At 49.3% G+C, this 12,328-nt stretch overlaps 1 protein-coding gene across 4 annotated transcripts in view; it reads right to left on the bottom strand.

Annotated features, from left to right (window-relative positions):
- Nucleotides 1-1,153: 1,153 nt before the first annotated feature.
- NAAA (N-acylethanolamine acid amidase) overlaps nucleotides 1,154-12,328 on the bottom strand; it is a 30,433-nt gene continuing 19,258 nt past the window's right edge. For all 4 annotated transcript variants that reach the window (XM_032955056.2, XM_032955059.1, XM_076067551.1 and 1 more), the window contains 3 exons: nucleotides 9,268-9,334; nucleotides 2,543-2,571; nucleotides 1,154-1,742 (listed from right to left, as the gene is read on the bottom strand). In XM_032955056.2, coding sequence (XP_032810947.1) covers nucleotides 1,667-1,742; nucleotides 2,543-2,571; nucleotides 9,268-9,334 — 172 coding nt within the window. In that variant the 3' untranslated portion in view covers nucleotides 1,154-1,666. The remainder of the gene's footprint in view (nucleotides 1,743-2,542; nucleotides 2,572-9,267; nucleotides 9,335-12,328) is intronic.

The raw sequence follows: 12,328 nt of genomic DNA on the forward strand, positions 1-12,328 counted from the left end.
AACTGGCTAGGGTTTTTTCTGACACGCCGACATTCCAAGCCCCCGCCCTTATTCCTGCTCGCACGATGTCTGCCAACCTTTGTCCTCATTTTCTCTGCTCGCCCGTTGTTGTCAGGCTTTTTTACTGACGCCGCCAATGCAAGGCCTCATTCATTTTCGTCACTGTGGTGAGGGAGTGTCAACCTTGGAGTCAGTTCTGGTTTTCGTCTGCCTGCTTCAGCACTTGGTCTGTGACCTCTGACCCCGGTAGTTATTATTTATTTAATTCCCTGGCACTTCTCTGACCTGCACATGCTGTTGCTGAGGGGCTTCGGACTATTTTTATTCATTGTTAAAAAAAACTATAGAAATATGTATCTATATGTATCGAAAAATTACTTGTTAATATTAAGATGGAAAAGGCATATATACAACAATAGGTCGCTCCGAGTTGCACTGGTACAATCTGGAAGGTCTGAGCCGCTCTTCAGTCCCTTTGATAACTTTGATTGTGGCATTTCTTTACAGCTTCTCTAACCCAATTGAAATGTGAATTGGGTCCAACAACGCATCCCTAAGTGATAATGCTGAGCATAGTTTCATTGTCCTTCCTGCAGCAGTTCTACCCATAATGCAACGTGCCAGCTGTATCATTTTGCTCTTCATACAAATTTGTTTCATAACACAGTTTTGATTTTTTAAGGGTGTGTCTGTTACTCAGTAGCTACTAATTGGTAACTATTCATATGCCAGTTTAAAAACTGGGTGTATGAAAATATTTAAAAATTATATTTCTTCTTGATTTGGAGCTTTCGTGACTGCAGGAATTCATACTCTTTGGTTCTTTCGTTAAAGTTATGTAGATAGAAAAAAATAACTAATAAATCACGGCGTTTCGAAAGCAACAAGCCATCGTCTTCGGGTGAAAAAATTATATACAGCAGGCGAACTGCTGAGGAGGAAATGTAGCGAGAGAGTGACTACAACCAAGGGTTATAGACGTTTGTCGTGGGTACAACCAAGGGTAATTGGGCGGGACTAGGGATGGAATTTGCAGGTAAATGTAACCGCAGAGAGAGTAGGGGTGAGTGTCGGATACTCCGAGGAGGCGGAGGGGGGAGCTGTCGCAACGGGCGAGAGGGTGGGGGTGAAATTTACAGAGGGAAAAAGGTGATAGAGAGAAAATAATTCTAATTTATTCAAAAGCAATCATAATCAGTTCACAGTTGAATAAAACCAGTGCAATGTTTTAGATTTGTCAACCCTAATAGAATTATAAAAGAATTAGCCAGTTGTATTTATTTAACTGCCACATTGTGTAAACATGATTATTACTACGATTTCGCCAGGAGGCAATTCGTAATTCACTGTCACCAAGAAGCTGCGCGTAGACTCTGGAACACGCACTCATGTGAACATTAGCAAATATAATACTCTCTGCTGTCGCTTATTGTTATAAATTGCCTGTTTTTAACCATCCACCCAGAACCCCAAGCCTCAATTACTCTGCTCAAGCCTCCACCAACAATACCATAGTCACCACGCGTCTCCTGCGACAACGAAAAACATCTTTCATTTGATACGTTCCCTCCTTCGCCGTCCCTGCAGTCGCGGAGAGCCTCTCTTCTCCTCCCCCATCATCGAGCTGCATCGCCGTGGCCGTCTTGTGCAGCGGCTGCCAGCGACTTCATGGGGTCATCTGCTTTATCGAGCGGTACCGCTGGGGCTGCGCAGCAGACATCACCGTGGTGTACACCGTCAAGCTGCAGGGTATCACGCCGGACCAACAACAAGAGCAGATTTGGCGATGCCGCCTTGGCAGTGGTGCACAAGCACAAGTAACACGAACTCAACACATTCATCAGTAATACCGACATTTCTGGCAATGGACCCTTTCTATCTAAACAACCCCTCCAAAAACTTTGATGTGTGCAATGCGCATATGTGTGTTGTTCATTTCGTTTTCTGGCCTGAACTCTTTCTGTTTCTTTACTTATTATTTATTTTATTTACTACTTATCTTTCTCATGCTACTCGTTGGGCGGTTGAAATTTACTTTGCTCAGTCAGTGTTAGCCGCTGAGGTGGTGATGGGTTTCTATCTTCATCCCTGTTGCTCTGTGCCGCCTGTACCATTCCCATTCTGTTGTAATGTGCATCGATGCACTACTTTATTGAGGGCGATATTGGCACTTAAAATAAAGATTGTATGTATGTTGAACTTCTTTCGCATTGTACATAGCCAACCGTTTCCTTGTAATTTACTAGATTTGAATTCATTTGAAAAACTTTCCGACACCTCTCATCTGCTCAGCACCCCACTTCCGCTCAGCATGCACCATTAATTTTTAATTAAAATATCGAACTTTTTAACGTATTTTGTTACCAATATTTGCAGAAACTTTCATGCTGATATTGTGTGGTTTTGTACTTTTAATTAACACGTCCGAAGTGTCTAAGGACGGATGGTCAGACATTAAGAAAGCCACAACTTAAAAAAAAAAATATCTCGTAGTGGTGCATCACTGTGAGATTATTTAAAAAGTACCATTGCATGTACTTACTTATTGAGAATTGGTTTCACAGACAGCACCTGAAATAGAAATGAAAGCACGTGTAAACTCAACTCCCTCCATGACAGTTATATCGCCTGTTAGGGCAAGAGTGAGTCCCGCTCACGTTGCTGGTGTGTGTGTGCGCGTTTGTGGTGAGCGCAATGCACACACACCGGCAGCATGAGTGGGACTTACTCGCTCACGCTGCCGGTGTGGGGCACAAGAGTCTAGGTCAGCAGTGGATAGAGCATCCGAAAGAGATGGAGTCTAGGCCATGATAGAGCAAAAGCTATAGAGATGGAGTCTAGGCCAGCAGTGGATAGTGCATGCAATAGGCATGGTGTACTAGAGGTAGTCTAGGCCAGCAGTGGATAGAGCAAGCTATCAAAGTAGTAGTCTAGGCCAGCAGTGGATAGAGCGGGGCTCCTCACCTCAGCTCTCTCCCCAGGAGTTGCAAGCGGAATGAGTGGAGAAGGTTGTGTGAGGGGTTAAAACACTGGTGAGCATCGGAGAGTGTTAAAAATGGAGTGATGGTGTACTAGAGAAAGTCGAGCCCAGCAGTGGGTAGCGCATGTGAGTCCAACTGAGTAGCTTTTGCTCTATCATGGCCAATTGAAGCTCTGTCGTCCCGACAGTTCTGTTCTTTCACCTGAAGAAGGCTACTTGTGTTGTGGCCGAAACGTCGTGAGAATTTTATTGTCTTATTTTATTATTTTATTCTCATTCTACGTGACTTTACCGAAAGAACCAAAGAAGATGAGTCGCAGACGTTATCTTGGGAGCAACACTATTTATTTCGCATTAACACGTAACACAGCACAATCTACACTCGGGTCTCGAATGCCCATCTAACCACGCTACGGCAGAACTAGACACGGTTCGCTATCCCGGTCCGGACCACAAGCTGGGTCCCGGACCGCGTGGCTAGAGGCTTCTTCTCCCCGACGTGGATCTTTGAACACCAACACTTGAAGAACCCGAGCTCCTCACGGAGCTCTCGTTATATGCTCCCAGGCTGGGGCTGGCTCCGCCCTTAGCCCCGCCCACGTTTCATGCTTCTCGAGCTCCCTCTCGAATGTTCCCGAGAGCCCCTCGGGACCACGTGACCGCCCTTCGGCCCCCGTCCACCGGTGGCCCCCCTCCAGTATCGCCCGGTCACGTGACAACAGCTCAGCCAGAGTGTCATGCCCCAGAGTAACTCTGGCTGGCTGACGCTCGCTCTCGCTCCCTCACTGGGAGCTGGTATCGCACACTGCTCGCGGTGCCTCCGCGCTAACCCGCGCTCACCCAACCACCGCTAGAGTTGGTACTGCAGCCCGTAACCCGGTTGCCCGTAATGACAACATTACTGGCCGTGACTTCGCAAGCCCCGGCACCATACAGTGACGAGTACAGTCACTACACATGCAATAGGCATGGTGGACTAGTGGTAGTCTAGGCCAGCAGTGGATAGAGCAAGCTAAAGGCGTGGTGTACTAGAGGAAGTACAGCCCAGCAGTGGGTAGCGCATGCAATAGGCATGGTGGACTCGTGGTAGTCTCGGCCAGCAGTGGATAGAGCAAGCTAAAGGCGTGGTGTACTAGTGGTAGTTTAGGCCAGCAGTGGATAGAGCAAGCTATAGAAGTAGTAGTCTAGGCCAGCAGTGGATAGAGCGGGGCTCCTCACCTTAGCTCTCACCCCAGTGGTTGCAGGCACCATAAATATTGCATGCGCTACCCACTGCTGGGCTAGACTTCCTCTAGTACACCATCTCTATAGCATACTTTATCCACTGCTGGCCTAGACTACCTCTAGTACACCATGCCTACTGCATGCACTATCCACTGCTGGCCAAGACTACCACTAGTACACCACGCCTATTGTTTGCTATATCCACTGCTGGCCTAGACTACCACTAGTCCACCATGCCTATTGCATGTGTAGTGACATCGGGGATGTCACTGTATGGTGCCGGCCCGGGAGGGTCGTGGCGTGCGATGTTCCTACGTCGCGGACAGCACTGGGTGGGTTGCTGTGTGATGCCGGCTTTACGATAGCATGGCGTGCGATGCACCGTTATCTCATACACCCCGTGTAGTACCAGCCCTAGCGGGGCTTGGTGAGTGCTGGGATAGCGCGGGCACCACGCATAGCGTGTAGTGCGGGCTTCCACAAGGGGGAGCGGGAGAGTGTTAGCCCAGGGACAGGGTTGTCCTGGGCCATGGCACTCTGGTTGACCCCGTAGATACGTGATCCGGAGTGTCCACAGAGAGGGCCCCAGGTGGGGGGGGGGGGGGCTATGGGGTGATCACGTGTCCGGGGAGAGCTCTCAAGAGGGATCGAGAGGGAGCTAGAACGCTTGAGAAGGCGGGTGGGAGGATATAAGGTGGGTCCCTGAGAGGGACCGGGGTCGCTTCGTTCTACAAGCTGGAAGCTCCACATCCGACAAGCTGGAAGATGCACTGTCGGCGCCGATGGACATCCCAGCTCTCCGACGATGGCTTCCCTTTATTAAAGAGTTCGCAGCTACCAGTGGCGACTGGCTGGCCTTCAAATGGCGGTTCCTCACGAATGCCGACTTGGCGGGATGGTCGGAGGCGAAGGCGTTGCGGGCGTTGCCCGCTGCCCTCGACGACAATGCCCTTGCGGCGTTCCTCCCCATCCCACCGCTGGATAGGACCACCCTCACGCAGGCTTTCGACCAGATGGCATCCATCTACGAGCATCCGGCGAACACGCGCCACAAATTTGCCACGCGGCGGAAGGGGGAGACCGAGTCGGTGTTCGCCTTCCATAGCGCGCTTTTGGCGCTGGCGAAACCCGCCTTTCTCAAAATGGACCACGATGGGATCAACGCGTTTGTCCTCGAGAGACTGCTGGCCTTGGCGAAATCCCTCCACACCATTCTTCCAGCCGAAGATGATGACGTCTCGTCTCTCAAGGTCACTAAGTGCATCCAAGCCCAGCAACTTCTACAACGGGACAAGGCACTGGTGACGTGTGCTGTGTGCCGTGTCCCGCACGGAGCCGGGGCAACCTGATGGAGGGGAACCCCTTTCGGCATGCGCGTGGACTCGGGGTGGAGGCGACCGGCATGATGATGGGACGCAACGGACGGACGAACAACGGTTTCCAAGGTTGTCGTCTTGTTCCGGAGGTGGCCGTGTCACCTGCTACAATTGCGGCCTGCCGGGGCATGTGTCATCGGGCTGCCGTGTACCACGGCAGCGCCTCCCAGCATCGCCGCCATCCTACGCTTCCCTACACCCTAAGGCGAGTCGCGACGCACTCCACACTCGACCCCTGGCCTTCAGTATGGGGGAGTCCTACGCGAGATCGTGAGGTTTGCAAGCACCGGCTGGATCAGTGGTCGGAGCTGGCCCATCGAGTGGTAGCTGCGGCCTCGGGTTCATCTGCCGTCCTTGGGTTTATCGAGGGTGTGGAAATAAGGATGCTAGTCGACACGGGTGCATCGGCAGCTATCAACTCTGAGTTGATTTGCAATATTTTGCCCCCTAAGTGTCGGGTTCTAGACCCTGTTGATGCATCGTGTTTCGCCGCTAACGGCAGCTCATTGGGTATTATCGGTCGGATAACGGCCGAGGTACGCATCGCTGATGTTAAATTGTCAGGACATACTTGGAACCGAATTTCTTGGTAGGATGCCTCTGAAAATCCGCATTGACCGTGGCTGTTTGGAATTGCCATCTGGCCGTGGTATGGCATTTTTGCCCTTCCCCACCCATTAGTGTCCGGCCAACGCTATGGTGCAGATGCTCGCATGCCAAACGGTGAGAATCCCTCCCGGCGCGCAGATGTTAGTCCCCCTACACTTGAGGAAGCCGCTTGATTTTGTGGCTACTGAGAACTGGATTGTTTTGGGACCTTCCAACAAGGTCAGTCGCGGACTGACTTTGGTGGTGGCTGGAACCTTTTATTAAGGTTCTTAATGCTGGGTTGGACACCACGGTCATCCAGGAGGGTACTGTGTTGGCTCATGCATTGCCGGCGCGTCCGGAAGGGGGCGACGTCGGAAATGTGGGCGCTGAGTTTTACACGCTACAATCCCGAGACATGGATTAAGGCTGGATAGACAAAATGTGTGCTGAAAATGGCACCTTGTCCGCGGACAAAATAGGAAAGTTTCGGGTGCTCTTGCATGATTTTTCAGACATTTTTAGCAAAGGGAAATTTGATATTGGACGCACGTCACTCCTGAGTCATCACATTGATACGGGCGACGCGGCCCCTATCCGGCAGAATCCCTACCAGCTGAGCCCGGCGGAGAAGGAACATGTTCGGCTGGCGGTTGATGAGATGTTGACCGCAGACATCATCTCACCATCCATTAGCCCCTGGGGAGCTCCGATTGTGCTTGTAAAGAAGCACGATGGTAGCTTATGATTCTGCGTCGATTTTCGGAAGCTTAATAAGGTTTCTGTTGCGGATGCATATCCCCTGCCTCGCATGGATGATTCACTTAATGCGTTGGCGGGAGCACGTTTCTTTTCCACCCTCGATCTCCTATCCGGGTTCTGGCAGTTGCTGCTTGACGATGTCTCAAGACCTAAGACGGCCTTTCGTACACCTCAGGGATTGTTCGAATTTAATCGGATTCCTATGGGGCTCCATTCCGTGCCAACGTCTGATGTAACTGGTCCTGGCGGGTCTCCAGTGGGACTCGTGTTTGATATATCTCGACGATGTAATCATCTTCAGCCGCACCTTCGATGAACATTTGCCCTGCCTGCGTGCCGTTTTTCTCCAGAAATCGGTTCGGTATCTTGGCCACGTTTTTGACGAATCGGGTATTGCGACCGACCCAGAGAAAACTGCGTATGTCCGAACTTGGCCGACCCCCACCTCGGTGACTGAGGTGCGCAGTTTCATCGGGTTTGCATCCTACTATCGCCGTTTCATTGCCGGGTTCGCGTCAATTGCAAAACCTCTCCACGCGTTAACAGCTAAAGGTCATGAGTTTCATTGGGGGGAGGAGGAGAAGGCTGCATTTCGTGCCATCCACGATGGATTGGTGAACGCCCCTCCCCTGCGTTATCCGGATTTTTTATTGCCGTTAATCCTGGATACGGACGCTAGCGATCCTGGAATTGGAGCCGTCTTGTCACAGGTTGTTGACGAGGTGGAGTGCGCTGTTGCATATGGCAGTAGGGTGCTGTCTCCGGGCGAACAGCGTTACTGTGTTACGCGCCGTGAATTGTTGGCCATTGTGGTTTTCGTGCAGCAATATTGCCCCTACTTGTACGGTAGACAATTTGAGGTACGCTCCGATTATGCAGCGCTCCAATTTGCGCTGCGTGTGGACCAGCTGTCCGGCCAATTATCATGCTGGCTGGAGATCCTGCAGGACTTCTCGTTCCACATTATGTACTGCAAGGGTTCTCGCCATACGAACGCCGATGTCCTGTCGTGATTGCAAATGACTGGAGGTTGTGCATGTTTTTCGGGTTCCGGGCGCTGTAAACCGACCGATGTAACCTTGTCCCCTCCTCTCGCGGCATCTGCCGATGCGGCGACAGGCGGGACGGGCGCCGGTCCGGGCGCACGGGATGCGGTCATCGGTCTGAATTACGGGGAATGGGGACGCCTTCAGGAGGAAGACGCTTCGCTACTCAAATTGCAGTGTCGTGTGAGGGAAGCTGATGGGGGTAGCATTGCCTCGGTCGTTTTGCAGGACGGCTTACTCATGCATTGGGACGGGGGGCTGCGTCGTTATACCATTGTTGTCCCCACTGCCCTGCGTGGCGAGATTGTTTGGGCTGTGCATGAGCGTCTCTTGCACCTGGGAATGCAGAAGACTCTGGCCACGCTGAAACTGGATTTCTATTGGCCGGCCATGTCTGCGGATGTGGACGATTTGCTCAAAGGGTGCGTGCAGTGTGCTCGGCGGAAGCCACCGGCGAAACCCTGCCGCCCCCCCCTTGCAATTAATTCAGGAGTCACGCGTCAATGAACTTGTTGCCCTGGACATGCTCGCCCATTCCCCACTACCGCTCGGCCGCTCGGGGGAACAAATATCTGCTTGTGGGGGTCGAGTATTTTTCACGGTGGCCTGTCGCTTGGCCGCTCCAAAATCAATCGGCTGAGACTATTACGGAGGCATTCCTCAATGGTTATGTTATGGACAAGGGTGCTCCTGAACGCCTTTTGACTGACCAGGGCAAGATTTTTTCTTAGAAATTGTTGCATGAGGTCTGCGCTTTGTTGGGTACAAAGAAGGTGCCGTACCACCCGCAGACGGATGGCATGGTTGAACGGCTACATAGGACTCTGACCTCCATGTTGAGCCACCAGGTCAATGAGTCACAACTCGTTTGGGATTTACATATCCCTGCGGTCCTCGCCGCTTATAGGGTGGCCCCGCATGCGTCCACCGGCTACTCACCGTTTTTTTTCATGTATGTAAGCGAGTACGACCCCCCCCCCCCATCGGTATGCAGTTGCAGGCCACGTCGAAAATGCATGAATCCAAGATATCTGACTCCATTTGTTTCACTCTTCAGAAGCTGCAGTGGTCATTCATTGTATTGATATTGCAAGTATTAACAGATGCTGTAATTTCTGCTGTGTTTTTCCATCAGTTTTACCTCGTTCTATTCATTCAATAAGTCAGAGTCGGATGTTCACCCTGGCTCTGAAAGTTTATTGAATGCGAGGTTAACTACTCGGATAGTGGTGCAACACAGCGCACAGCGAGGTCAAGACACAATAATAATAATAAAGTGCAAACGCGCTACCTTGAGGAGTGAGTGGAGGTTGATGTTGGCTTGGCCGGTACTGTTGAGAGCTTTCATGGCAGGAGTCCTGCAAGGGCGTGGGTTTGTGCAAAATTAGTGCTGAATGTTGATTTATAAACCACATTGGTAAGTTCTAGATTTGAAGTTTTCGTGACTGCAAGGATCCATACTCTGTGGTTCTTTGGGTAAAGTCACGTAGGTGAAAAAAAATCTAATTAGAAAAATAATAATAAAAAAGAATAAAAATAAATCATGACGTTTCGGAAGCAACACAAGCTTCTGTCATCAGGCGGGACAACCACAGCCAAAAAACAAAATGCTTATTAATTAATTATTTCCCCATTTTTTTATTTCTAATTTGATTTTTCTTTTTTCACCTACGTGACTTTACCGAAAGAACCAAAGAGTACACATCGGTAAGTTTTAAGAATATGTGTAACAGAGCGCAAAAGTATGAACGTTGAATTTTAAATATCAGGGTGGTGACGCTACCCAGCAGTAGAGGTTTGCAGTCAACTCCAATAGGCCGTCTTGGTTATCGGTGCAGGTAGATTAACATTTGAAATAAGCTTGGCACAGATTGCTAAATGCCTTGGCACTGATGTAGCACCTTAGCTCAAAGCTGAAGGGAACGTGCATACGAGTGCAATATGGACCCCATTCCTTGAGAACCCTGTATAACACGCAGTAACTGAATGGAATGAGGAAAGATAAATGATCAGTGAGCGGGCGTTGGAGAGGCAGACTGGGCCGTAGACACCAAGCTACTCTATCACATTCTGAGGGACTGTTGTTCCCTGGAAGGAAAAAGGCAGAATTGGACGTTATTCTTTTTAATTGTTATTTTTCTTTATTTGGTTATACACCCCCCACCCCCATTTTCCCTTGCCCCTCCCTCCCCTTGTTAATCTTGCTGTACATCTTGCGAAAAGAGCTTTATAGCTCATTGGATTCCTCCAGTATCAAGACTCTGATTCTGAATCTCCAGCTCCCAATCATTGACCCGACCGTTGGAGGGAAGAGAACTCGGTGAACTCTAACCGGCACCCACTCAGGGGAGAATCGCCCAGAGAGTGCAGCTTCCGTCCACATGTTTCCCGCATGCGAATTTGTACAGTGAGGGAAAAAAAGTATTTGATCCCCTGCTGATTTTGTATGTTTGCCCACTGACAAAGAAATGATCAGTCTATAATTTTAATGGTAGGTTTATTTGAACAGTGAGAGAATAACAACAAAAAAATCCAGAAAAACGCATGTCAAAAATGTTATAAATTGATTTGCATTTTAATTAGGGAAATCAGAAAGATTTCTGGCTCCCAGGTGTCTTTTATACAGGTAACGAGCTGAGATTAGGAGCACACTCTTAAAGGGAGTGCTCCTAATCTCAGCTTGTTACCTTCATAAAAGACACCTGTCCACAGAAGCAATCAATCAATCAGATTCCAAACTCTCCACCATGCCCAAGACCAAAGAGCTCTCCAAGGATGTCAGGGACAAGATTGTAGACCTACACAAGGCTGTAATGGGCTACAAGACAATTGCCAAGCAGCTTGGTGAGACGGTGACAACAGTTGGTGCGATTATTCGCAAATGGAAGAAGCACAAAAAAATTGTCAATCTCCCTCGGCCTGGGGCTCCATGCAAGATCTCACCTCGTGGAGTTGCAATGATCATGAGAACGGTGAGGAATCAGCCCATAACTACACGGGAGGATATTGTCAATGATCAAGGCAGCTGGGACCATAGTCACCAAGAAAACAATTGGTAACACACTACGCCGTGAAGGACTGAAATCCTGCAGCGCCCGCAAGGTCCCCCTGCTCAAGAAAGCACATATACATGCCCGTCTGAAGTTTGCCAATGAACATCTGAATGATTCAGAGGACAACTGGGTGAAAGTGTTGTGGTCAGATGAGATCAAAATGGAGCTCTTTGGCATCAACTCAACTCGCCGTGTTTGGAGGAGGAGGAATGCTGCCTATGACCGCAAGAACACCATCCCCACCGTCAAACATGGAGGTGGAAACATTATGCTTTGGGGGTGTTTTTCTGCTAAGGGGACAGGACAACTTCACCGCATCAAAGGGACGATGGACGGGGCCATGTACCATCAAATCTTCGGTGAGAAGCTCCTTCCCTCAGCCAGGGCATTGAAAATGGGTCGTGGATGGGTATTCCAGCATGACAATGACCCAAAACACACGGCCAAGGCAACAAAGGAGTGGCTCAAGAAGAAGCACATTAAGGTCCTGGAGTGGACTAGCCAGTCTCCAGACCTTAATCCCATAGAAAATCTGTGGTGGGAGCTGAAGGTTCGAGTTGCCAAACGTCAGCCTCGAAACATGACTTGGAGAAGATCTGCAAAGAGGAGTGGGACAAAATCCCTCCTGAGATGTGTGCAAACCTGGTGGCCAACTACAAGAAACATCTGACCTCTGTGATTGCTAACAAGGGTTTTGCCACCAAGTACTAAGTCATGTTTTGCAGAGGGGTCAAATACTTATTTCCCTCATTAAAATGCAAATCAATTTATAACATTTTTGACATGCGTTTTTCTGGATTTTGTTGTTGTTGTTGTTGTTATTCTGTCTCTCACTGTTCAAATAAACCTACCATTAAAATTATAGACTGATCATTTCTTTGTCAGTGGGCAAACGTACAAAATCAGCAGGGGATCAAATACTTTTTTCCCTCACTGTACTACGGTGCGTAGAGTACTGCATTACATACCAAAACAGTCTGCACTCACCCTTTACATTACTTTTTGCCTAATTTTGAAAAAGAACACGTATGCAAAACATTACACTCATAAGGAAATGTTCCCAAATTAATAAGCCACGTATATTTGAGAAACAATGCATAATGCAGCAACTTATAGCGGGGAGTTCCTATACAGTATCTATGTACAGGAGTCTTGCTTAACGGGCGTTCTTTCAACAAGAATTCGCTATTATGAGCTATTTGAATTTAGACCAATTCGTTCGCAAAATGAGCAAAATGTTCGCTTACTGATTGATAAATATGCGTCCCCTGGCGACAGGGGGCACACGGTGGCCCGCAG

This window comes from Petromyzon marinus, chromosome 16 (genome assembly GCF_048934315.1).
Source record: "Petromyzon marinus isolate PM22_M1 ecotype Great Lakes invasive population chromosome 16, UKy_Petmar_22M1.pri1.0, whole genome shotgun sequence".
In the NCBI taxonomy this organism is placed as follows: Eukaryota; Metazoa; Chordata; class Hyperoartia; order Petromyzontiformes; family Petromyzontidae; genus Petromyzon; species Petromyzon marinus.